General features: G+C 45.5%; 1 protein-coding gene across 1 annotated transcript in view; it reads right to left on the bottom strand.

Moving 5' to 3' along the window:
• NXN (nucleoredoxin) overlaps positions 1–26,796 on the bottom strand; it is a gene marked incomplete at its 5' end in the record, with an annotated part of 140,514 nt that extends 113,718 nt beyond the window's left edge. Inside the window, one exon of the mRNA XM_082861065.1 lies at positions 26,425–26,796. Within this exon, the coding sequence (XP_082717191.1) occupies positions 26,425–26,796 (372 nt within the window). The remainder of the gene's footprint in view (positions 1–26,424) is intronic.
• Positions 26,797–27,175: the final 379 nt, after the last annotated feature.

Below are 27,175 nucleotides of genomic sequence, written 5' to 3'. Positions count from 1 at the left end.
CCTCAGAAGGCCATTTCTGAGAAATGAAGGTTTGCAATCACTCTCCTGAATTCTCTCTTTTCCAATTCTCTGTGTTTGGGGTGCTCAAGACCTTAGCCTGCCTTATCTCCAGCAACACCTTGGCTGAGAAATTCCTGTCAAAAGGCAGAGGCCATATTTGCTTCCCAAATGTGCTGTACACCATGTTCCCCATAAGACACGGTAGGGCACAGAGAAAAAGAATAGGCTTTGGAGGGAAAGCCAACTGACCAGGTGATTCTGCCACTTACTAACTCGGTGGGCACATCTCGTATCTCTCTGGGCCTCAGTTTCCTCATCTATACAATGGGAGTAATGATGCCTACCTCACAGAGTTCTTGTGAAAATTAAATAAGGCAGCACATGGGAAGTCCTTTCCAACTCCATGCTTGACACCTGGAAGACAGCTCCTTAAGTGACAGCCTGGGCCTGTTATTAGGCAGTTCAGCACATCTCCAGGGGCAGGTGGTAGAGGCAGAGTTCAGCTACTGGCTCCACCATCATGAAAACTACTCAGTCCAATAGTGCCTCACTCAAAGGGTCGTGTGAGGATTAAATAAATAATACAGAGCATTTAGGGACTTCCCTGGCAGTCCAGTGGTTAAGACTCTGCGCTTCCAAGGCAGGGGGTGAGGGTTTGATCCCTGGTCGTGGAACTAAGATCTCACATGTGGCACGGTGTGGCCAAAAAAATAAAAATTAAAATAAATAAAAATTTTAAAAAACAGCCTTCTCTTAAAAAATAATAATACAAAGCATTTAGATGGGGCCTGGCAAAGTCGGCACACGCAATATGTAAATGAAATCTGTAATTTTTATTCTTGTTATGATTGTTTATTCCCTCTTTATGTGTCTCATCCCAGATCATGAAGCACTAGATACCTGAGTAGAGTACTAACCTAAAAGCACATTAACCCTAATAATCAACGGGACATTATCTGAGATGGACCAGAGCTGCATGACTGCTGGGGACTTGATATAGGAAGGAAGGACACAGCTTCCAGCTGACTCTTGACTCTGTGTGTATGGATGACAGGCTGAGAGACGGTACCTACTCACTTTCCTAGACATCATGGGCAGACAGAATGGGTTTCCCATGCGCTTAACTCGTTTTACATAGTGCACATCCTATGTACCAGGCATGTGCTCTACTCTGGGGGACATAACAGTGAACAAGCCCTGGGAATCTGTCTTTTTTGGCCTCACCATGCGGTTTGTGGGATCTTAGTTCCCCAACCAGGGATCGAGCCCTCGCCCTCGGCAATGAAAGCGTGGAGTCTTAACCACTGGACTGCCGGGGAATTCCCGGAAATCTGTACTTTTAAAAGCTCCCCAGGTGACTCTGAATAATCAGCCAGGGTTGAAAATCACCACCCGATGTTTCACTTGGAACAAGCACTTGAGGGAAACCTAACAGAACTGGGATCCCAACACCATTCCCTGTCTCTCCCCGCTGCACAATGAGATTGAGACCTGTATTCCCTACAATAATGTGGAATCCACACATCAGAACAGGAAGAGCAGAGACGGAGCCTCCTCTTCCCTCCATTGGCCCCCTTTGCTATAGCCCCACCTCCCTTGTGGAAAGAGCAGCAAAGTGAGGTCCCTCTATGCCCTGGGAGCCTCGGGACTCATCCTGAGCTCCAGCCTGGGAGAAGCAGCTGGGGCTGGTGCAGGCAGACATTATCCATCCTTCGGCTCTGTTTGTAGGTCCGACACCCTGTGATAACAGCCATTTGGTCAGCAGCTTCTGGGAGGGTAATGATGAGGCCAAACAACTCTACAGCCAGAAGTAATTTGCCCCAAGTACTGGTCCTGCCTGGAGGCAAAACAATTAGTGGGTTGATGACAGCATGATGCTTGAGAAATCATTTTTTTAAACAGAAGGGGGGGGGGGGAACGTTGCTAAAGAAGCCCTTTAACTCAGAAGGCAGTCCCATCCACCTTACAAATTCAATGCCCTCTGAATACACATCCATCAGTCACAGCAGGGAATCTTTCAACTCGAAAAAGAGCAAGAGAAGGAATTCAGATAAACATCACGGACTGTAGCAATAAAGCGGGTGCCGATTCACCCCTTCCCCTCAAGGCAGGAGAGAATCAAGGAAGAATTTCGAAATCTTTTTATACAATTAAAGAAAGGGATCCGGTGGGGGAAGGGAGTGAGGACAGAGATCAAGAAGCTCAAGGTTTGCTATTTTAAGCTCAAAATAAATCATAAGAAAGAACTGGAGGGTTTTTTTTATTTTTAACATCTTATCTAAGGCCGGAACAGCATCTAGTGTTTGGCCGGAGGGTGGGGTGAGCAAGCCGTCAGGCCAGGATCAGTGTTTTCACTCCCTCGTCTAGTCCCCCAAAACAAAAGCAGAGTCTGTCACGTGCTCCCAGAATTTTACAATCTTGAATTACAGCTTTCAAATAATTCAGATTCCACTATAACAAATCTCAGAAAGGGGAGGCAGACTACAAAGGAAGTCCAGCAAAATATACCCAAAGAACTGTACCCAAAATGGTAACAGGGCAAAGAACCAGATGATAACGGTAAATCTGGCCACCAGAGGACCAGCAAATAACACGACAAACCAGTAAAGACAGCTCCGTAAGAAATGCACATTCATTATTTCCCCAAACTACTTTAGGATCCACTGTTGTCAACTATTACTTTCTAGAAGTCTAACTTTTACATGGTCCAATCTTTGATCATTTACAAAACAAAAGCAAACCATGCAGGACTCTAGCATCGTGCATATAAATAGCACTTCCTTTAAGAACCAAAGTTCTTTAAAATTAATAGATATCAGTTAGCCGCTTGGCTATGTCAAGGTCTACCCCTGTTAGGATCGACAGCTCAGGTTTAGGTTGTTTTTGCCACTTCGTTTCATCACAGCACTACTCCGTTTTGGTTTGGTCCCCTCAGATTTTCTTTCTTTTTCCTCAAATCGGTGAGAAAAGTGTATGTACGCTCATATGTTAACAAATACACACATATCTATGTTTATAAAATGGATCTCTTCTCCCCCCCTCCAAAAGCTTCTTTACCTATTTGAAGATTTAAAAGCTTATCACTCCCATCCTTAGAATGTTCTAACCATCACAGGGTTGGAGATAAGTGTTGTAAGCACAGCACTCAGGAACTAGACTGCAATTTCTACTGCTTATTCTCTCTGTGGAGATGCCCAAGTTCTCTTTTGGCAGACACGTATGGTTAAATCCAGGGTCTTTTTCAATAAATACATTTTTTACATGTGAGCCAGGGGGCTGTCAGCTGTGAAGAAGCAAACCTCCTGCTACGGGCGTGCTCCCAGCAGAGGCTGGCAACCCTGCTTCCATGTATGGAAGTGAACGAAAGTAGTAAAACCTCAGGCATGAGTCTGGGCAGGGCTGGGGGTGGGGGCAGCATTCCTCACCATGAAGCAAATCCTGGCCCAGAGGGATGGACTCTGCCCAGGGCCTGGGGTCCCGTGGATTCTTCAGTGGATTCTTTAGTGGAACAGCCATAGCACAGAAATGATGGGAAGCAGGAAAGCAACGGGGCACCCGTTAAGTGGAGGATCGTTCGCTCAGAGAGCGTGGACAGAAGGGCCCAGGCTGTCCCGGGAGCAAAGCCCGAGCCCTGGAAATCAGTGCCACTGGGAGCCCACATGCGCTGACCTCAGCACACTGGAATGCAGAATTCTCCCCCACTCGCCGACCACAGCCATCGTCCCCACAAGGCCAGCACCAAAGGAAGGGGAAAGCTTATGTGTGGCCTAAGACACTCATGACTGAGGCAGAAGGCACAGTTACCCACTTCTTGGGCAGGGCAAGTCTGGGAGTTGCAAAACTGTTTAGGTGACATTGTGGGGGAAGAGTCAGATCAAGGCTGGAGCCCTGCAGGCACCGTTGACCATATATGCCTCTGTGCCTCAGTATCTCTATCTGTACAATGGAGAGAATAACTTAGGTGCCCCACAGGGCTGTGGTATGAAGCCTGCAGTGCTGCGTGCTGTGCCTGGCACAAAGTAAATGCTGTCAAATGTGAAGTATTGTCACTAACAATAATAAACAATAGAAACGGCTCAATGAAGACTTATGTACCCTTCCTAAATTGATAAATCGAAGCGGTACTTTTCAAACTTTTCTGACATTTCATGTTCCCACCGTTGCTCACGCTCTCTCTGATGCACCTTCCTTCGGCCTCTGTGACCGCCCCCCCGATTTGTGTCCCTCTATGTGTTCCTTTGTTGTCCTGTCCCCAGGTCTCAGCTGTGTCTCCCCAGCACCTCCTCTCAGGCCACCTCCTTCTCTCCCCACACGCTCTCTGGGACTCTCAATTCTTCTCACAGCTCTCTATGTGTTGCTGACTCACAGATCTTTCCCAGGCAGAGACCTACCTCTCCACAGAGCTGGAATCAAGCAGTCAGAGAGTTGAACATCTCGACTGCTTTTACTCGCCCAGCCTCCACTTTCCCTACCTCAGCTGGTGACATTAACTCCTTCCTGTCTCACCCCCTGTCTTAACTCAGGCTGCTGTAACAAAACCCAGAGACTGGACAGCTTAGATAACAGACATTCATTTCTCACAGTTTGGGAGGCTAGAAGTCCAAAATTAAGGGGCTGGCAGATTCAGTGTCTGATGAGGCCTCTCTTTCTGGTTTGCAGACAGATGCCTTCTTTCTGTGTCCTCACATTGTGGGGTTAGGGAGCAAGCGCTGAACCCCTCCTATCAGGGCACTAATTCCATGATGGGGGCTCCAACCTCATGACTCCATCTAAACCTAATTACCTCTCAAAGGTCCCATCTCCAAATACCATCCCTTTGGGGGTTAGGGCTTCAACACACGAAATTGGGAGAGACATAAATACTCAGTCCATAGCATCCTCCAAAGGCAAGACACAACCATCGATTATATTTCCTAACGCTTCTCAAACCCACTCCCTCCTTCCCATCTCCATCACCATGACCCCAGGGCTAGGCCCTCATCATCTTTCCCCCTCCAGTCCAGTGCTGTCCAATACAAATAAACACAATTTAAAAATTTTTAGTAGCCACGTTAAAAAGTAGGAAAAAAAAGTGAAATTAGGGAATTGCCTGGCAGTCCAGTGGTTAGGACTCAGCGCTTTCACTGCCGAGGGCCTGGGTTCACGCCCTGGTTGGGGAACTAAGATCCTGCAAGCTGCGTGGCGTGGCCAAAAAAAAGAACCAAGTGAAATTAGTTTGTTCTTTCTTTTTTTAACTAATTTATTTTATTTTTGGCTGCATTGGGTCTTCATTACTGCACGTGGGCTCTCCCTAGTTGTAGCGAGTGGGGGCTACTCTTCATTGTGGTGTGTGGGCTTCTCATTGCGGTGGCTCCTCTTGTTGCAGAGCATGGGCTCTAGGCACGCAGGCTTCAGTATTTGTGGCATGCAGCCTCAGTAGTTGTGGCTCGCAGGCTCTAGAGAGCAGGCTCAGTAGTTGTGGCGCACGGGCTCAGTTGCTCTGCTGCATGTGGGATCTTACCGGAACAGGGCTCGAACCCGTGTCCCCTGCATTGGCAGGCGGATTCTTTTTTTTTTTTTTTGCGGTACGTGGGCCTCTCACTGTTGTGGCCTCTCCCGTTGCGGAGCACAGGCTCCGGACGCGCAGGCTCAGCGGCCATGGCTCACGGGCCCAGCCGCTCCGCAGCATGTGGGATCTTCCCGGACCGGGGCACGAACCCGTGTCCCCTGCATCAGCAGGTGGACTCTCAACCACTGTGCCACCAGGGAAGCCCCTGAAATTAGTTTTAATTGTATAATTTATTTAACCCAATATATCCAAAAGATGATCATTTCAACATGTCATTGGCATAAAAAATTATTGAGATATTTTACATTCTTCTTTTCTGGTACCACATTTTTTATATCCAGTGTATATTTAACACAGCCCATCTCAACTAGCCCACCCACATTCAAAGTGCTAACAGCCACACATGGCTGGTAGCTACCATACCGGACAGCATGGGTCTCGTTTCTGTCCCTCAAGTCTACTGTCTACACAGCTACCGTGGTTATATATCTAATCTGATTATGAAATGTCCCTGCTTAGAACCCATCAGTGGTCCCCATCAGAACACAGTCCACACCCTGACGACCCTTCATTTTCTGCCCCACTTACCCATCTAGCTTTGTCCCTCACCCTCCACTCTGCCTCTCATTTTAGACCTTTTTTAAAATATTTATTTATTTATTTGGTTGTATCATGTCTTACTTGTGGCAGACGGGCTCCTTAGTTGCAGCTCAATGGCTCCTTAGTTGCAGCATGCATGTGGAATCTAGTTCCCTGACCAGGGATCGAACCCGGCCCCCCTGCATTGGGAGCACATAGTCTTAACCACTGCGCCACCAGGGAAGTCCCTGCCTCTCATTTTAGACTCCAGCAACGAGGAACTGTAAAATGCAGATTATATAACAATAAGCACTGTTTGATACTAACTTTGTTTTAAACATACACATTTATGCGTGTGTGTGTGTGCATATATATATATACACACACACACACACACACACGCATAAATATATATATATTGGGTTGGCCAAAAAATTCGTTTGGATTTTTCCATAAGATGTTCAATGAGTGAGAGTACAGATGATGGGTAAATAGTTGCAAAGAAAAAAATGCTGGAAAGACATGCACTGAAATGTAAACAATGGTGATCTCTGGTTGGTGGAATTTAGATGATCTTAAGTATTTTTCCTTTTGCAACTTTGTATTTTCTAATTTTTTAAAATAACACAAAATTTAAAAGGTGGGGGGATAAAGTAACTTGCTGGAGGAGTGAACCCTAAAGCCAAGCAGTATTAAGTAGAAGCCATTCTGCACGTTTAGCATAATATTTGGGAAAAATGGATACATTCAATCCTCATGATTCACGAATTCCATATTTGTGAATTTGCCCATTTGCTAAAATCTCTTTGTAACCCCCAAATCAGTCTGGTGACACCTTCGTGGTCATTCTCAGACGTGCACAGGGTGGTGAAAAATCAGTCACCCCACCACACGAGTTCCCAGCTGAGGTCAAGGAAGGCCATGCTCTGCTTCTTGATTCAACTCATACTATAAACAAGTGTCCTTTTCGCAGTCTGTTTAGTGCTACATTTTTTGCATTTTTGTGCTTCTTTTGGCGATTTCACTGTTTGAAATGGCCCCCAAGCATCGTGCTAAAGTGCTGTCTAATGCTCCCAAGCACAAGAAGGCTATGGTGTGTCTTAAAGGAAAAAAGTGTGTTAGATAAGCTTCATTCAGACAAGAGCCATAGGGCGGTAAATTCAGCATCACTGAACCAACAACATATATTGAATAAGATGTCTTCAAACAGAGACACACATAAAACCAGCTCTGCACACAGTCACCGTGGAGGGCGTGACCACGTGCACAGGTTCACCACAGCCCCAATGCCTCATCTCCTCCCTGTACACAGCACACTGCAAACCACAGCTTCAAGGGGACCTGTCCTGGGTTTCCAACAGTATTTTAACATTTTTTTTTCTTTTTGGCCATGCCACGCAGCATGCAGGATCTTAGTTCTCCAACCAGAGATCGAACCCACACCCCCTTCATTGGAAGCTCAGAGTCTTTAACCACTGGACTGCCAGGGAGGTCCCTCCGACAGTATTTTGAAGCACACCAAGATGAAGCATCAGTAAGAATTGACTTGGGCTTCCCTGGTGGCACAGTGGTTAAGAACCCACCTGCCAATGCAGGGGACACGGGTTCGAGCCCTAGTCAGGGAAGATCTCACATGCTGCAGAGCAACTAGGCCCGTGTGCCACAACTACTGAGCCTGCGCTCTACAGTCCGTGAGCCACAACTACAGAGCCCGCGTGCTGCAACTACTGAAGCCCGCATGCCTAGAGCCCATGCTCCGCAACAAGAGAAGCCACCGCAATGAGAAGCCCGCGTACCACAACTAGAGAAAGCCCGCGCACAGCAACAAAGACCCAATGCAACCAAAAATAATTAATTAATTAATTGATTGATTAATTTAAAAAAAGAACTGACTTGAGAAACAATTCCCACTCCTAATTTTCTGAACATCTCAATTCTCCCTCTAGGAAAATAGTCAAATAGCTGGTCTGACCCAGCAGCCTCCTTTCCAATCACTCAAGGCCGAAGCCAAGTGTGTGTCCAGGGCTGTGCCTGTCTCCACTGTGGCTTCCATCTTCCTGCTCAGGTTGGAATGACCTCCTGGGAGCACAGTATGAATTCCCGTGACCCGGTCCCCAGGCCAGGTGCCAAGGGTTCAGATCCCGGCTATCCCTCAACACGGGAAGGGCCCTAACTGCCCGGACAGGCCCCAGGGAGCTGCCTCCCCTCCCTTCCCTACTGGCCCAGCAGGAACAAATACGGTGGCGGCCAAGTCATCCGAATGGAATTTCTCTTTAACACTTTTGAGCCTCATCAGCCCAGACACAGGACTTGAAGCACCTGGCTCTTTTTAAATCCTTTCTTTACATTTTACATTTCAGCCCCGGTAATCCCCTCGTGAAGTGCTGTTGTTCAGTGGGGTAACATGCTTGTTTTTTCAGCCACTTGAGGCTTTCCACAAAGGAGGTCTGGCCGGCACCCCGGGCCTGACCCCAGCCCTCCCACAGGAAAACAGCTCTGCTCTCAGAAACAAGCTCTTGGGACCCGGAAAATCATCCCGTGTCCTAGAGGCCAAGATATACAAAATTACTCAGGAAAAATAGGACTGTGGCATTTCCCTCTTTTCAGGATGCTTATCTCTCTGTTCTCTGAGCAAAGTTTGGCAACGGCATACAGGCACGGGTTGGCCTTTTTTTTTAGGGCCACCAGGAAGAATGCCAAGGAACACCACTGACCTAGCAATGAGGACCTTAGAGGCTGGAGCCTAAGAGGCTGGTCAGCCACGTGGCTGCCTCCTTTCTGGCCCTCAGTTTCCTCATCTGTAAAGGAAGGGGGTTGCTACCCAATCCCCAACATCATTTCCTGTTTAACATTCAATGATCACATCGGCCAATGTTATGTAACAAGAGCTTTTGTTTCATTGCGATTGCAGTACAAATACATGAAAGAATGTATGCCTTTGTTTAACTTTGAGACTCACCTTTATGCTCAGAATTTCATTCCTCTTTCTACTGGAATTCTGCCAACCGTTCATTCATTCATTCTTTCTTTCAATAAATGTTTGTGCCAAATATGTATTAATCAGATCTATCAAATGTACTAAGTATGAACGACACAGTGATGAAGAGCACAAGAAACTGCCCTCAGAAATGTTCTGGTCTGCCAGAACAGAACAGTCACCCCCTCCTGACCGATGACCGTGTGCCTCGCGCTAGGCTGAGGGCATTTTACAGCGTGGGCCAAAAGGTTCATTCAGTTTTTTCCGTAAGATGGCTCTAGTAGCACTTAGTTGTCTTTAACTTCATGCGAAACAATTTTGTTAGATTGTATGTGACAGCTGTTATATCAGTGTTCATTTTTATAAAAAGTTATCAAAATTGGTGAATTTCTGGACTTCCCTGGTGGTGCAGTGGTTAAAACTCAGCGCTTTCTCTGCCGTGGGCCCGGGTTCAATCCCTAGTCGGGGAACTAAGATCCTACAAGCCACGTGGTGTGGCCAAAAAAAATTAGAATTAAAAAAAACAAACATGTGACTGACCGAGACTGTGCAGTGCCAATACAAAGCAATGAAAAGTGCAAACCTGATTTTTGTAATATAAGCATATATGAAGAGGGAAATCCAGTTTGGGAACGTCTTAGTCCCTGTCATCGCTCCCTGTCTCAACACTGTACAGGAGTGGAAAATCACCAGAGGACTTTCCTTCCCGTTATTTAACAAACAGAAGCCCTTAACCCAGAGTTTCTTCTTTATGATCTAAGGAAGCGTATACAAAATGCATTTCTGCAACCTGGCCCAGGATGAGGTTCTTTAGTTCGACGTTGGCCTCTTTGGTGCAAAAAGCATCTGTTTCCTACTATATGGCACGTCTGGAATCCAGACCTTCTTTCTCATCCCAAGCCCAAGCCCCTGAGAGAGGCCACCATCACCTTGCAAACAGGCCACTGCAGGCAGTTTCTCAGAGTCTTCACACACAAAATTGCAACTCCAAATCAGCATCACCTACGGTGTATTTTCCTGACCATCTGCCTATGGAACTTTTGTTTTCCTTAGAAAAGGTTAAACTGTTCCCCACTGAGCACGGGAAGCCTCTGTCACTCATCAGTTTTCCAACATGCATCATCTCTCTCCATCCCATACTCACTTCCGAGCTGGATCAAATGAACTTTCTCCTTCTCAGCTTTCCCCCTTCATTCCCACGTGGTTATTTATATCCAGAATATCTTTCTTTCTTAATCCACTGGACTATCCTCCCCCTCATTTGAAAAGGTCACTTTCAAGTTATTCCTTCCAGAAAGCTTTCTTGAAGTAGGTGGCTGCAAGCTGATTCTTCCCCCACCACCCCACGTTTATTTGCTAGATAGGAAACGATGAGCAAGTTACCCATCCTTCTAAAGTGCCTCTAACTGCTAACTAGATCCAAAGGAGGGGAAGAAAAGCCTTGCACTAAAACGAAGCATTCGGGCTTCCTGGGGGCGCAGTGGTTGAGAGTCCGCCTGTCAATGCAGGGGACACGGGTTCGTGCCCCGGTCCGGGAGGATCCCACATGCCGCGGAGCGGCTGGGCCCGTGAGCCATGGCCGCTGAGCCTGCGCGTCCGGAGCCTGTGCTCCGCAACGGGAGAGGCCACGACAGTGAGAGGCCCGCGTACCACAAAACAAAACAAAAAACAAAGCATTCAAAAACTGGATGCACACTCTTTCAGGCAAGAGTCCCATTATTTTCTTCACATATACTTAAGTTTTCATTACAGAAGTGATTACATCACTTGGAAATCAGTGACCCACCACCCATAGGCGCCACCATCCCAACATAACAATAAGCAACTTGGGGTTTACTCTGATGGGCTCTGATCTCGATCCTTCTTCTTATATAACTGTTTAAACAGTGTTGCAGTCATGGTATCTGTGTAATTCGGGATCTTGCTCTTTTGAATACAATATCTGAAGTATAGCTCTGCGTGCCAGCAAAGGCATTAAATCATGTTCAACAAGATTCTGAGTGCTGTAATTTACTTAACCACCCTCTGATGAACATTTAGGACATTTCCAAAGTCTTACTATTATATACAGCTTTAAAGAATACCTTCATGAAGGTAAGTAAGATGAGGCAAGATCATTGGTTTTGCTGACACATTCAGTCTGCATTTATGATGAACTGTTCAGAAAATATTCTAAATTGACACTAATTCCCTTTCCATTCTTAAATCAAGCCCCCTTTAAAGGTTCACCAGATCTTTGTAAAGTTTGCTTTTCATAATTTCTATTATCTATTTAATAAATCTATTTAATTCCCATAGCAACCCTTTGGTTTTCCATAAGCAACTTGCCTACATGAATCTACCATCGGATGAGTAATAAGTATTCTCAGCTGCCTCATACAGAAAAGAGTAAGGAATATTCAGGGGAAAGGGAAAGTGTGTGCGTGATCTGGGTAATCACAGACTTCTGGTGTAATATTTGTATGTTTTTCTCAAAGCAACAGATGCATTCCTATGATGCTGTAGACGAGTTTTTCTAAGTGGCAGAGATCACATTTCAAACACCTCTTAGGAGCTCACAATCTAAAACAATCCAGCCTAATAAAATGGAGATCCTTCCATAATGAAAATAGTAGTCACAGCCCCTTACTTTTTCTATTTTATAACTTTGGATTCTGGAAGTGATGGATTTTCTGAAAGTGCAGCATGTTTCAGTAAACAAAAACTTACACTAAATACAAGTTGCCTAATACTAGTCACTACAAAAGGCACAGCATAATACAAATGGCTGGCCTGGGGAAGCCTTTTGTCCCCATATAAATCTGAATACTCTTAGAAGGGGAGACTGACAGCCTCAGAGAATAACCTCTTAATTTATCCAAACGGCAGGGCACAGAAGTGGTAATTTCACAGACGCTGTCTTCTCACTGCTTTATGTTAGTCCTAGAGGAGGCCCCTCTCAGAGGACAGAGAAAATGCTTTCAAGGTCTCCTTAGCCCACCATACTCTGAGTGTGTCAGGCTAAGTCACTTTTCTTCTGGAGACAGCAGTAGTTTGGGGGGATCCTGTTTCTTGTCTCCATCTTTGTTGGGCTCATTACCAAGGGAGACATGATACCAAGTTAACACAGGGCTATGAAACTACATTTCTACTCTTTGCCCACCTGAGACAGAAAAACTAGCACCTGTCCAGGAGCCAATGAGCAAGATATGCAAAAGGCTTGGTTAAAAAAAAAAAAAAAAGTATGTCTGTCAGGGCCACACACACACATACATGTTTATACACATACAAAATACCTTTTTTCTTTTATTGAAGTATAGTTGCTGTATAATATTATATAAGTTATAGGTATATAACAGTGATTCACAATTTTTAAAGGTTATACTCCATTTATAGTTACTATAAAATATTGGCTATATTCCCCATGTTGTGCAATATACCCTTGTAGCTTATTTTATACCTAATAGTTTGTACCTCTTAATCCCCTACCCCTAAATTGCCCCTCCCCCCTCCCCTTTCTCCACTGGTAACCACTAGTCTGTTCTCTGTATCTGTGAGTCTGCTTCTTTTGTTATATTTACTAGTTCGTTGTATTTTTTTAGATTCCACATATAAATGTAGAGTCTAAATGTATGTATAAATATCATACAGTATTTGTCTTTCTCTGTCTGACTTATTTCACTTCGCAGAATGCGCTCCAAGTCTATCCAAGTCGCTGCAAATGGCAAAATTTCGTTCTTCTTTATGGCTGAGTAGTATTTTGGTGTGGGTGTGTGGGTGGGTGTGTGGGGGGTGTGTGTGTGTGTATCACACCTTCTCTACCCATTTATCTGTTGATGGAAACTTAGGATGCTTCCATATCTTGGCTATTGTGAACAATGCTGCTATGAACCCTGGGGTGCATGTATCTTTTTGAATTCATGTTTTTGTTTTTTTGCGGATATATACCCAGGAGGGAATTGCTGGGTCATAAGGTAGTTCCATTTTTAGCTTCTTGAGCAACCTCAATACTGTTTTCCCAAAATACCTCTGAAGAGACACACAAGAAACTGATAATGGTGGCTGCTTCGGGAAAGGCAAACTATGGCCCACAATGAAAGTGACACTTACTTTTCCCTGCATGCCTTTCGTTTTGTTTGAAATTTCTTCTAACATGTGAAGGCACTATCTTTTCAGAAATTAGAAATTAATTTCAAATACTAAAATTTGTTTGTGTAAAACAATATTTAAGCATCTACGTTTATATATACAGTATATACTTATGTTTTTTGGAAGAATATACAAGACACTATTAACAGTGGTTATCTTTGGAAAGAGAATTATTTTTACAAGTAACCAGTAAAACGCTGGCTTTCTCCTGGAAATGGGAAAAGTTAATAAGTGGAAAAACAGTGCTTAAGTATACGCTGAATGAAGGAATACAAATGGCTTTTTAATGTAAATAGCAGTAAAGCCATAGTCTGTGCTGTGTATGCACACAGGCAAACAAATCCCACTCTCCTCGTGAAGGAGCACCATGTCTTGTTCCAAAGATCTGGATTTACCCTGTAACTACTGCCTCTGTGGCCCTGTCAACTGAAGAACAGACTCAGACGATCTCAGGGAAAATGTCACTGCTTGAGCCTTCACAGGAAAGCAGTGCTTCAAAAAGTGCTTCAAAACCAGAGTGTTCCACACCACAGCCCCTGCAAGTTAATACTTTCCACAAATCCAAATGAAAGAGAATACGTTCAAGTGGTATTAAGTAGTATTTTACTCTTAAGAACATGTGTAAAAGCTTAAAACAATGCATCCAAGGGCTGAAGCCAGGGATCTTCTGCAAATTTAGGCAAGTGATTTCCACCAGGAAAGGGTTTTAGGCATTTAATTCCAATTCATCTTTGTGCCTAACATTTGAAATGTCAGAATTCTTAGGTGCCAAGTTGTAAAGCACATCACAGATGCATGTGTAATCGTAAATGGGCAAATACACTTGGGCAAGAAAGCAAATGGATTTTAAAACAAGGTAAATTGTTCAAAATACATGGTTAATTCATCCTAAAAAGCCAAATATTAAGAAAAATCTATCTGCACAAGTACGCTGGGTTGCTTTGTCACTAGTTACTGTCTCCTGCTCATTTTGAAACAAAATGCCACACTTAATTAATTAGCCAGCAGAGTCTCATCCTGCCTGCGCCTGATGGGGAGAAGTGGCATTACAGAAAAGACTCCCTCAGGCTCTATTAGTGCCTTAATGAGATGGTGGGGGGTGGAGGGTGTCGGGATAGGGACAAGGCAGCCACTATTGCCAGGCAGCCCTCAGAAAGCGCAGGATCTGGGCCTCCTGGACAAATCAAGTGCTCTCAACTACACACCAGCTGTTGGAGGTGTCTGGCCACAGCTATTCCTACAGGATCTACCACAGGAAACAAAGGTACCATCGCTCCACGGATACCCAGATGATCTAGCAACTCTTCCTATAAGGTATGAATTACATCAGAGGGGGAGAAAATGTGCACATTATATCAGCTAACTGCAACCAACAGATGGAATATCCATTTTCTAGAGGGCAAAAAGAGGTAGATTCTGCAAACTACAGGTTGGTGAAGTTGACATCGGCCCTTAAGTAAAACCTTGCAGGTTATCACAGTTACTAAACACTTCGGAAAAGAAGTGATCAACTTAGAAGCAAGCATGGGCTCACCAAACACAAAGCATTGCAGACTATCTTCCCTCGAAAGGGAAACAGCAAATATCTAAGTTACAGCAAGCTACCTGTTAAGGTCTCCTAGGATAAACATGTTAACCAGATGGAGAAATGTGGGCTGGAATAATGACACAGTTAGGCAGATTTAGAACTGGCTGGATTTGAAGTTGGTTGAACAACTAACCAACAGACCACTTTTAGCCCAGAAGAAGCCCCTAGCCATGTGCCCTGGGGCTCCATCATCAGACATAGACAAGGTCTGGAAGGGATCACATAGTTCAAGGTCCAGAAGGGGCTATGATCATAGTGGATGACCACACAGGCATAAAAAAATATTTCAACAGACTGCAAAAACTCATCAAATCTCAATAAACTGATTCTTAAAGGTGACAGACACAATATTTGGGACTCTGTTCTCATTTGTTCAGGTATTAAGATTGGTGAAAAAGACTTTGGAGTTTTGTTGACCAAAAGGTCTGTGAATCAACACCATGCAATGCGACTGTCAGCCTCAGAGCCACCTGTGCCCACAAGGGCCACCCCCCCCCCCAATCTGGACTTCTCAGATACAGGAGGCTAGGACCCTTTTGAACCTAGGACTCAATATTCCACAGACCTAGATAAAGAGGGAAATACAGCTAAGAAAAGGTTGGGAATGTGGCAAGTAGACAGACCCAGAGACAAAGACAATTTAAATAAAAGTGAACAACAAATAAATGGTCAGGAGAGGGGGGAAAGATTTGAGATATAGGTACCAAATGCAAAGTGGAGAGCTTATTTGAATTCAAACAAACGAACTGTAACAAAAAAAAAAATCATGAGACAATCAAGGAAATTGAAATACTGGCTGGATATATGCTGATATTAAGGAATTATTAGATTTTTAAGGTATGATATGATGTTGTGGTTATTTTTCTTTAAAGAGTTACTTAGTGAAATGTTTAAGAAGGAAGTGATATGATGTCTGGGAGTGACTTCAAAGTAATCCAGTGAGGGGTGGGGGCAGTGGGTGTCCCTGAGTTGATTGTTGTATCTGGGCGCTGGGTGCATGGGGGTTCCCTATACTATTTTCCCCACCTGTGTGGTGTTTGAAGTTTTCCATAATAAAAAGGTAAAAAAAAAAAATAAATGGCAGGAGGAATAGGCACAGACCAGTATCTCTCCCCTCTCCTCTCCCAGCTCAAAAGTGAAAATAGAAGCCACTTAGTAAAAGTGAGTATTCAATTAGTCAAAGAGATAGTCTAGAATCATACCCACATTCAAAGACATGGATATGTCATCACGTCAACAACTGACAAAGAATGATTATAGTCCTAGTAAGAAACTGAAGAGACACCAGATTACATGATAGGCCATTAGAAGCAAAGAGCCAGGTGTTGAAAGTAAAGGGGATACAGAGAAAGAAAAAAGCTGAGAATTCTTTTCTCCTGTAATCTGAATAACCATTTAAAAAAATGGAATGGGGACTTCCCTGGTGGTCCAGCAGTTAAGACTCCATGCTGACACTGCAGGGAAGACCCTGTGTTCCATCCCTGGTCAGGGAACTAGATCCTACATGCCGCAACTAAAGATCCCGCACACAGCAACGAAGACCCCATGTGCCGCAACTAAAACCCGGTGCAGCCAAATAAATTAAATTAAATAAATCATTTTTTTTTTTAAATGGAGGGACTTCCCTAGTGGTGCAATGGATAAGAATCCGCCTGCCAATGCAGGGGACACAGGTTTGATCTCTGGGCCAGGAAGATCCCACATGCCGCATAGCAACTAAGCCCGTGCACAACTACTGAAGCCCATGTACCTAGAGCCCGTGCTCCGAAACGAGAAGCCACCGCAATGAGAAGCCCGCGCACCGCAAGGAAGAGTAGCCCCCACTCGCCGCAACTAGAGAAAGCCCGCGCACAGCAACGAAGACCCAACGCAGCCAAAAATAAATAAAAATTAAATCTTAAAAAAAAAATGGAATGGCATAACCAAGCACCTGGGTACACATTCCAGTGACACTATGTACCAGGCACTGTTCTAAACAATTTTCAAATATTAATTCATTTAATCCTTAACAATACAACCCTATAAGATAGATACTATTATCTCCATTTTACTGACCAGAAACTTAAGAGACACACAAGTTAGGTAATTTGCGTCACTGTCACATTGCTAGAGAGTGACAGAGACAGGATTCAAATCCAGGAAACTTGATCCAGAGTCCATACTCTTATGCACTGTGCAACGGATTTTAAATACCACTTATAATGGGGTATTTTTGAAGGTCTGTGGGTTTAAACACTTTTCTAAGTTGCAGTCAAGCACGTGCCCAAAGGTGAAAAAAGGCTGCTCTCAGACCCACATCCACTGCCATTCAGAGCTCAGAGGGCAGCACTGTGATTTTGCCTATTGCACGTTGTTCTGCCCAGTCTTTATATTTCACATCAAACCCTAAAAAATGAGTAACAGATGAGGCAGCTGTGCTGTGAGCCACCACGATCAAAAGAAAACTGTCTTGACCTGATCACGTACAAGGGGGAAAAAAGGCAGCATCTTCTGATTTTAAGCACACTCAATCCATTCAGATTTTCATCCCAGGAATATTGACCAAAAAAGACAAACAAAAAACTGCAAAAAACCGATTCATGTGGATAAAATTCTCCTAGGAAAACAAAGAGGGAAATTCTATCCCTGGAACAGCAAAACTTACCACACCCTATTTTATGACTACTCAACAATGATCCAAGATAAAAGCATTATTAACTGTAGAAAATATTACTTGAATTTACCTGTAACTGGGGTTTCAAGATAATCTGAAGGGGAGTGGGTGATAGATGTACTAGAAAGGAATGCTGAACTTTAAGCTTAAATTGTTTTTTAAAAGGGGTTTTCTGAGGTGTAGTTCACACAAAAATCCATTGTATATCTGGTCCAAGAGTTATATGACCAGCAAGCAGCAGAAAATTTATGTTTGCATTTAATCACAGATGCCACAGAACAAAAGTTTCCATTACAGGGTTTCACTACAGAATAACAGCACTCAAGCAACTTTCAATTACTATACTTCTTACTTGTCATAAAGCAGAAAGCACATGTTTGAGATTTCACTGGAAGTTAGAACAGCAGTTTCTGAAAACCTCATAAAAGGGAGGACTGATTTAGTCCTAGGATCTCGGCAGGATACCTGAAGTTCAATTTCGTCTCTGAACAAAAGCACGAAAGCAGCCCCAAGGCTTTGCATAGGATGAAGGGGCGTTGGGGACACTTCACTGGCTGATCTAAAAAAAGCCAAATGATTAAAAGGCCCTTAGAAACCACCACCACGGAAAGGCAGCAACAGAAGACGTTCTGGCTCTCCTGTCTTCCCAGCAACAGCAAATGTTTCAAGTGGTTAAACCATCTCTATCTTATTTCAGAGTCTATCTAGAGTGAATCCACTCAGAAAGTGATTTGTTGAAAAGAGAAGTTTCGGCTCCCTCCTCTTCCCTGGAGAATGTTTGATGTGCACATTTTTTAAGATCCAATTTCTTGAACAGAAAGGACTGAGTTGAATTTAAGAGAGTTCAGCTGAGCCCTTTCTTCCAACACTGAGACCCTGATCTGTTAATTGGTTCTCTTTGAATCAATTCTCCAACTCAAATATACTTTGAAAAACTAAAATGCTTAATAGCTACTGATGACTAGTTGCTGGAAGATATAATATGCATGCAGTTTGAGTTCATTGGAAGAAAGATGCTAGAGAAACACAAACTATTTAGGAAATATAAAAGCATGGAATGATAGGCCTGCAGCTTTTAACTAAGATTTTTGACATTTCAAAACTGGAAAGGCGAGTCTTTTTCTATTTTTGAGCACAGAATTACAGGGCAACGGAGTTACACATTCACTTGCTCATGGAAGTACTCTTGAAAGCACTCATTAAGAAACAAAACCAGCCACATACTGTGGGTATATACAATTATACAGTTCAATTAGGGCCCAACTCTAATATTAAATGTTAAAATCGAGCTAAGTACCAGTGAAAGTGCACATTCCAACTCACACAATGTGGAAACTACCGTGCTTTCAAGTTACAAATCTAAAAGTCACACGCCTGCTTTCTGTGACCATATTATCCGATTGTCAGCACCAAAACACTGATCATCTTCCCCTCCCTTTGGCTGGTTTCTGTCCTCAAGGAGCTTAAAGTCAAATGAAAAAGACCAAAAAAAAAAAAAAAATCACACAAGGCTAAGTGCTAAGACATCTATGTACTCCATCTATGGACATTCACAAAAGCATCCCACCTAGACAGGAAAGAGACAGGAAAGCTTCTTAGAGCAGGGAAACCAGAACTGATTTTAGAAAGACCCAAACAAGCCAGGTAGGAGGAGAGAGGACACTGCCCAGGTGGGAGAAGAGGCAGGAGAACAGTCAGGGACCACGCTTTAGAGTTTGGACTTGACCCCAGAGGCTATGAAGAAGTACTGAAAAATTCTTAAGCAGGAGAATGACAAGATCAAAGTTGTGTTTTTGAACTTGTCATTCCATTCTGGAAACAGCCCAGAGCAGTACTGCTCAAGGTGGGTCTGTAGCCCAGTAGTTATCCATCAGTTCTTTGTTACTGGTCCATGACAGGGCAGGTACAGAAATGGAGAGTGAGCACCTAGAACTGCTTACAGCAGCTCAACATTCCAGCAACATCCAAGCTTGTGACCAATGGTCTCATCTTGTTGTACAGGACAGAGACCAGTCTGTGTGTTGTCAACCCAGCGGGGAGTTGTATGTGGTTCAAGCTGTACAGTAGTCCTGTATAATAGGGCCACGTATGGGTGTGTGACTGACTGCAAATTAACACAACAAAAGCAAACTGATTCTTGATTATAGACAGTTTGAGAAGCTCTAGTCTTGAGAATCAGGGGTCAGCATTGGAAGCAAAGAGCCCATGGAGGAGGCTGCTGTGGTCCAGATGAAATATGAACTCAAGCAGTGATGGTAGGAATGGAGAGAAGGGGTCAGAGTTGAGAACTGTTAAGGAGATCAACAGGGTTCGGTGCCTTTTATTTTTTAATTTAGTTTATTTATTTATTATTTTTGGCTGCGTTGGGTCTTCATTGCTGCACATGGGCTTTCTCTAGTTGGGGCGAGAGGGGGCTACTCTTCGTTGCGGTGTGCTGGCTTCTCATTGCAGTGGCTTCTCTTGTTGCGGAGCACAGGCTCTAGGCGCACAGGCTTCAGGAGGTGTGGCTCGCGGGCTCCAGAGCACAGGCTCAGTAGTTGTGGCACACAGGCTTTGTGGCTCCGCAGCATGTCGGATCTTCCTGGACCAGGGCTCGAACCTGTGTCCCCTGCGTTGGCAGGCGGATTCTTAACCACTGTGCCACCAGGGAAGTCCCTCAGTGCCTTTTAGATGTGAGGGGTGGGAGAGAATCAAGGATGACTCCTGAGACTCAAGAACTTTTAGTCACTTTTTAAATAATGACAAGATGTAAAGCAACAGTATGCAAAAGCTTCGTAAAAGTCAGGATCAGCAAAAAGATTCTAAATTCATAGCCATTTTCTTTGAGTGCCTTTGAATAAGTATAATGATAAATTAATGAAATACAGAAACCCAAGCACCCCGGTGGTTAACACTGAGCACCACTGGGGATTCAGAACATGAAAAAAGAACACATCCTATGCCAAGCTTACACTCTCCCCCTGAAACAAAATCGTGCAGTAAGGAGCCCAGACTAGTTCAGAATGGGGCAAACTGGAACCCTGGGGTCCCAGGTCCTAACAGTAAATAAAGAAGAACCCCCGCCCCCGGCCATCCCCCCAACTGAGGGACTTGTTCACCCCCCACCCCAGCTGTATACAACACAAAGCCTTCTTTCTCCAATTTGCGCAGATATTAAAACAAGGCCTCAAACCACAAGGAACAGTGATAAAAAGGGGGTAGGGGCGGAGGAAACGGGTAAATGAAATCAATGACCCTAACCTCAAAACCCACTGCTTTCCTCTGTGCTCTAGTTCATATCCCAACCCACATCAGGAGACAAATGGATCAGCAAAAGCTGTGGACAGCTGGTCCGTCAGGCCCGAGCCGCTAACTAGAAGACAAGTATTAAATCCGCAAATGGCAACAGGTCTGAACAAACCTATCCTACAACATTCCAGAGCTGGGAAGGGAGGCGGCTCCGTCTTAGGGGGATGAGGCTTCTACAGCTCCAGAGACCAGAGCAGGCACCGTCCATTTCCCACGCGAAAGAGCGGCAATCCTGCAACCCCCAAGCCGCCCAGATCTGAGCAGCTAGGATCAGCAGAAGACATGCCTGATGGCTTTGGCAAACCACAAAAACGATCACCCAAGTACATAATTAATCTCTCTCAAGAAGAGCGCCCCATCACCTGAAAGCTGTTCTCCTTTATCATGCCTGGCTTCCCTGATTTGCTGTCTCAAGTTTCACTGGCAAATATAAGCACGAAGCTCAGTAAATATCGGTACTATCAGTACTTTAAGGAACGATGTTTGTTATATCCATTTGCTTTTGTTTCATTTTTCTAGATCTTTCTCCTCGATTGTAAGCTCTTCTAGGGCAATTCTTTCAACTCCTTGCTCATATCCCCTTGTATGGTTATAAAGGTCATTTGTTCGAAAAGTTAAAAATATGCCTCATAACAGTTTTGCAATTCTGTAATGTGATATATTCCAAAGGCTCACACTATAAAACGAATTACTGAAGTTCATGGTCATTTATTAACAAATAATAAGTGCTAGCACTTATTGAGCACGTACTATATGCCAGGCACGTGTATATTATCTTGTGTAGTCTTTACAACAATGCTGTAAGGCAGGTGCTGTTGCCATCTCCATTTTATAGGTTAGGAACCTGAGACACAGAGAGGTAGGATAACTTGCACAAGGTCACACAGCTAACAAATGGCAGAGGCAGGATCTAAAGGACAAGAGTCTGTATTTTCAGCCACTACACTAGACAGCTTCATTATGCAGAGGAGAAAAATGAGATTAAAAAATACATTACAAATAATGGAATGAGGAAAAAGCCTCTCAAGGAAAATTGCTCTTATTACTTTAATCAGACTGTTGTCTTTTATTAGATGGATCCAAGTCCTGGAAACACAGTCAACAGAGGGAACCTGTCCTGGCTGGTCCTTATGTGGAAGGCAGAAAACGCCAATATTCAAAGCGGTGCCTTTTTGCCATCTCTTACCACCTCGAAAGTCATTTGTCAGTGTTGTAGAAATCACTCTCTTAGGGGCTAGGGTATTTGGATTGAGGGAGAAAGCACTGGGAGAGATAGAGCTGTAAGACTGCCGGGGTTGGTACCAAATCTCACCCTATCCAAAGAGCCCAAGTGATTCAGGTGAATTCTAGGCCAAGCCTCTGATTTAGTCTGAACCAGAATCACCGAGCGCAAACAACCCTGGTGGGGAACAGGAAGATACCACTTCCCCTGGCCGAAGCAGGCGGACCAGAGACACTAGACCAGAGCCCCTAACTCTGCCGCTCTCCTGCTCTTTCTCGTCCCCTTTCTGTGGGGCAGGAAGTTCTGGGACCAAGCCAGAGCCCACCAAACCTGTCCAGATCAACACCAGCAATACTGGACTTCCCTGGTGGTGCAGTGGTTAAGAATCCACCTGCCAGTGCAGGGGACACGGGTTTGATCCTTGGTCCCGGAAGATCCCACATGCCACAGAGCAACTAAGCCCATGCGCCACAACTACTGAGCCTGTGCTCTAGAGCCCGCGAGCCACAACTACTGAAGCCCCCACGCCTAGAACCCGTGCTCTGCAACAAGAGAAGCCACTGCAATGAGAAGCCCACACACAGCAACGAAGAGCAGCCTCCGCTCACTGCAACTAGAGAAAGCCCACACGCAGCAACGAAGACCCAACGCAGCCAAAAATAAATAAACAAATTTATATATATAGATATATAAAAAAAGACCAGTGGTACTGCATCCTTTGATGTCAGGGCACGCACACTGACCAAATGTTTTTCATCAGGCATCCAGCCCAGGCAAAGCTGAGCCCTGTGTCTCTAAGACCAAAACCAGTGCTTTCCTCTGTGATGCTGAAGCAGATCCCAAAGATCAACTCTCTAGTTTTGACAACTAAGTAACCCATATTAGTCTAAAGGGAGAGATCAAATCCCAAAAGTCCGAATCTTCACCACTTTCCAACTATTCATCACATTTTCTCTCCAGAAATTTGAAAAATGTCTATCAACGAAACAAAAAACAAACCTACTTATTAAAACAAATCTAACTGCCTTAACTTCAGGATTATATGTTTCCTGACAACACGGCTCTTATAAAAGCACTCAAAGTTCTGTTATCATCTAATTACAATTTCTATACAGCTCTTTATACGTGTGTGCTTAGAAGCCAAAAAGTGAAGCTTCAATTACTTTTGCCCCAACCACTAAAGCAAGTAGAAACAGGACAACCTTCCACAAAGAATTTTAAAAAAGATGCTGGAATCCTGTTATTTGGTGTTCTCTCACAGTTCCAAGCAAGGTGAGAGGAGCCATGCAAAACGCAGTTTTAAAGTCTCGGCCATCCCGAGACTTTCTTACTATATAAAGGGGAAATTAATAAAAGAAGAAAAAGAGAAATGATACACTGCATTTTCTTTCCCTACCATAATTTTTCGATTTTCTTTAGAGAAATGCCAGCCAATAACTAATTAGAACCATATCCTTTGTTATCCCAGTGGGAAGTATACCAATGGATTTAAGAACAAATGTTAATGAGAACTTAAAAAAATTAGTAATCTGGAACTTTGGTTTCCCTTCAGTGTAAAAACAAAATTCTCTCCTTTAATGCTATTTTTATAGTTGGTGAAACAACATGGACAGAATCCATCAACAAGAAGCTAAGCTGTCTAGCCAGTGGGCACCCTGAATCGCAGGTGCCCTGGGTCTTTCACTGTTGTTATCACAGAATTGGCATCCCAAGATCACAGATTTCTAAGCACACCAATTTCAAATAAGAGAGACAAAAACTCAAAGTTACAGAAAAGGAATTTGTTTTACATCTCTTTGGTTTCAAGGGGGAAAATAATTTCTTCCAAAGTGAGTACATAGCTGTTGTAATTTCCAAGAGTATATTTTCCATAAGAAACACAGCTGGAGTCCTTTTACCTGGTATATCACCACAAATAAGAATATTTCTAGGATCCAGTCTTGAGTTGCCTATTCATGAACATCAAGGAGCAGAAACTACCTCCTTGAAAACTGGACTTGTTTTATTTTTTTAATAAACTTATTTACTTTATTTATTTTTGGCTGCATTGGGTCTTCCTTGCTGTGTGTGGCTGGGCTTTCTCTAGTTGTGGCGAGCGGGGGCTACTCTTCTTTGAGGTACGCGGGCTTCTCACTGCGGTGGCTTTTCTGGCAGAGCACAGACTCTAGGCACGCGGGCTTCAGTAGTTGTGGCTCTAGGGCTCTAGAGCGCAGGCTCAGTAGTTGTGGCACACGGGCTCCTCAGCATGTGGGATCTTCCCCCACCAGGGCTCGAACCTGGGTTCCCTGAATTGGCAGGCGGATTCTTAACCACTGCGCCACCAGGGAAGCCCTGGACTTGTTTTAGACAACAAAGTGAACTACAGAATGTGAGTCAGAAAAGCTCTGAGCAAAAATAAATTTTTAATATGCTAACGCACCATGGTTTGGGCACGGGCCAGCAATCTGAACTGTATTTTCAAATGAGGTTCTGCCCTGTGTCATCCAGACTCTCATCCTGGTGGAATTAGCAAGTCCAGGCTGGAGCCACAGACCACTTTTTTTTCATGTAAAAGGACTGCCCAGAGCGCACTGAACTAGGCACGGCCTATGTCATATCAGATATTCTCCTTTTTGGAAAAAAAGCTTTAAGCATTTGCAAAACATCTCAATTTGCCCCATATTTTTTACTATCCAGCAAATTTATTTCCCCCACTTGTTGTGGAGGAAAACACAACAATAGGCCTTAGGTCTGTAACATTTTACCATCACTGTGTATTTGCAAAAGCTAGAATTCATTCGTATTGCCCAATAAGGACATTATTTTACATGGCCTTTGGTCTACAACAGAAAATGGACATAACAATGAAAATATTTCTTGATAAAGCACTTTCTGGACATTACTCCTCCCCAAAACGATCATAAAAACCAACACCAAGGAAAACAAAGGATTCCCATGTTTTAAAGCAAAAAAGGACTGGCTATTCATATTCAGGCACCATATAAATCAAATATGGGCAAGATCACCTAAAAAGTGTTTAAAACGCCAAGCTTTGCCTCTGTGTGGTTAGTGAGCCCATGTTTCTCCAATGTTAAATTTACAAACTGTATTTGTTAAACTGTATTTCATACTTTAAATACCAAGTCTGTACCTTACACTGCTTCCATGGATGATTTACTCGAGACATATGGGGTCACAGTCTAAGCCTTTTACTCGACTAAGTTTAAATCATGCTTCTCAACAAGATTCTGTACACATTAAAGCAGCACATGGCAGCCCTAAACGCCCCCAGAAGAGCCCTTCTCCTGTCCACTCCATAAAATGAGAGTTTCCTCCGGAAAGGAAGGGGCTGGATTCACACGTTGCATCAGGCATACTAATTAAGCAAAAGTACTCCAAAACTTTTTCTGTTTCGATTCATGGGAAAATTTCCTGAATTTGTTTTATTAAAACAGACATCTTCATCCAACAGACACACTCAAAAATCAAAGCTAATTTCAGCAGCAAACCGGGGTGGGGGGGGCCGGAGGGCGGCGGGAGATCAGAAGTTGACAGCAAGGTATAAATTTCCCCCAATCCTCGTTCTTCCGGTCAATCTGCACCTATGGGATCGGTTCAGCATTTAATTCGATGTCAAGGCAACACTGGCCCACCAACCAAGCAACTAAGAGCTGCACGGACGGGTCTGGTCCGGTGCCCGAGAGGCATCTGGTGAGGATGGCTGGACAGCCAGACAATGAAAGGCTCCCCGGGGGCCACTAGTTCAGCCCGGGGTAGGGGTTGGGGGCGGAGGGAAGGCGAAGGCAGACGAGCGAGCTCCTTCTCGCCCGAAGCCACGGTCAGCGGCCGACACCCCCCGCCCCTCAAGGGCGCCTGGCGGCCTAGCCTCGGCCTCCGGGTCCCCGGCCACAGCCGGAGAGAGCCCCAGGAAAGGCGATTTCTCTCGGAAAGAGAGGAAACTTCCTGGTTCAGGCATTATGGGTAGGGGGCTAGCGCCCTCCCCCACCACCACAGGTATCCGCGGGGAGTCTAGCGCTGAGGGAAAGGAAGCGGCCCCTCCCTGCGCCTCTGCCTGGGGGTGGGGGTCACCGAGTCGCGACCCCCGAGCACAGCCACCCCCTAACTCGAGGCTTCCCACCATGGGGGAACCGGGCTCTCGACTCCCCAGGACGCGAGTCGGGGCCCCAGGGGTTTCAAACTTCCCCAGCGGGCGCGGCCTGGCATCGGCACAGAGGAGTTGCCGCGGGAGCCGCTAGCCGGCGAGGTTCCGGGACGGGGAGGCGGGCAGAGGCAGGGGACGCTGAGGAGCAGGAGGGGAAGCTCGTGCACGACGGAGAAGGGGGCGGAGGGGGCGCCGGGGTGGGGGGCGGCGAGGACCCGGCTCCCGGGAACTCGCGGGCTGCGCACCCAGGCCGGGGACGCCGACGAGGCCGGAGCCGCCGACGAGGCCGGCGCAGCTCACCTTCCTGTGCTTCTCCTTGTAGGGCAGCGCCAACCACGGCATGTCCCGCACGAAGTCCTGCCACTGCCGCTGGTCCTGGTCCGAGGACACGAAGACAATCTCCAGGCGGCGCCGCGACTCGGGTTCCGCCGCCGCCCCGGCCCCCGGCCCCGGGCCGGCCCCAGCCCCTGGCCCGGCCGCCGCGTCCCCCCGCAGGCGGCCGTAGAAGGCGGCCAGGCTGGCGCTGAGCTGCGCGCAGGGGGCGCTCAGGCTACAGCCGAAGTAGAGCCCGAGCAGCGAGATGCCGCGGGCAGCCAACGAGTGCACGTCCACCTCCTCGCCGCCGCCCGTCACCAGCTTCTCTCCCAGCAGCTCCTCCAGGAAACCCGACATCCTGGCCCACCGCTGCCCGGGCACGCGGGCACCCGGGCAGGCAGGCGGCGGCGACCGCGCTCCCTCGGTCCGCGCGGCGGGCAGAGGCGGCGGCAGCGGCGGCGGCGGCGGCGGGCACTGGGGAAAAGAAAGCCCCGCCCGTGGGGCCCGCCCACGCCACGCCCCCTTTGTAGCAGTGCTAGCCGCCTAGGCACTGGCTGCTGCAGAGGGCGTAGGGGGCGCGGGCTCCCGCCGCGTGGCCGAAGTGCTCGGGAGACAACCCTGGCGGAGGACTTCCCATCTTCACACAATGTTACCTTCATCACGCTAGGTCTTGCTCGGCACTTACTTCTCTGTGTGTGTGTTTCATGTTCTCTACTATAAGAGGACTGGATGACGC

Source organism: Leucopleurus acutus (genome assembly GCF_964270905.1).
Source record: "Leucopleurus acutus genome assembly, chromosome: 19".
Classification (NCBI taxonomy): domain Eukaryota; kingdom Metazoa; phylum Chordata; class Mammalia; order Artiodactyla; family Delphinidae; genus Leucopleurus; species Leucopleurus acutus.
This window is presented reverse-complemented; position numbering and strand designations above follow the sequence as displayed.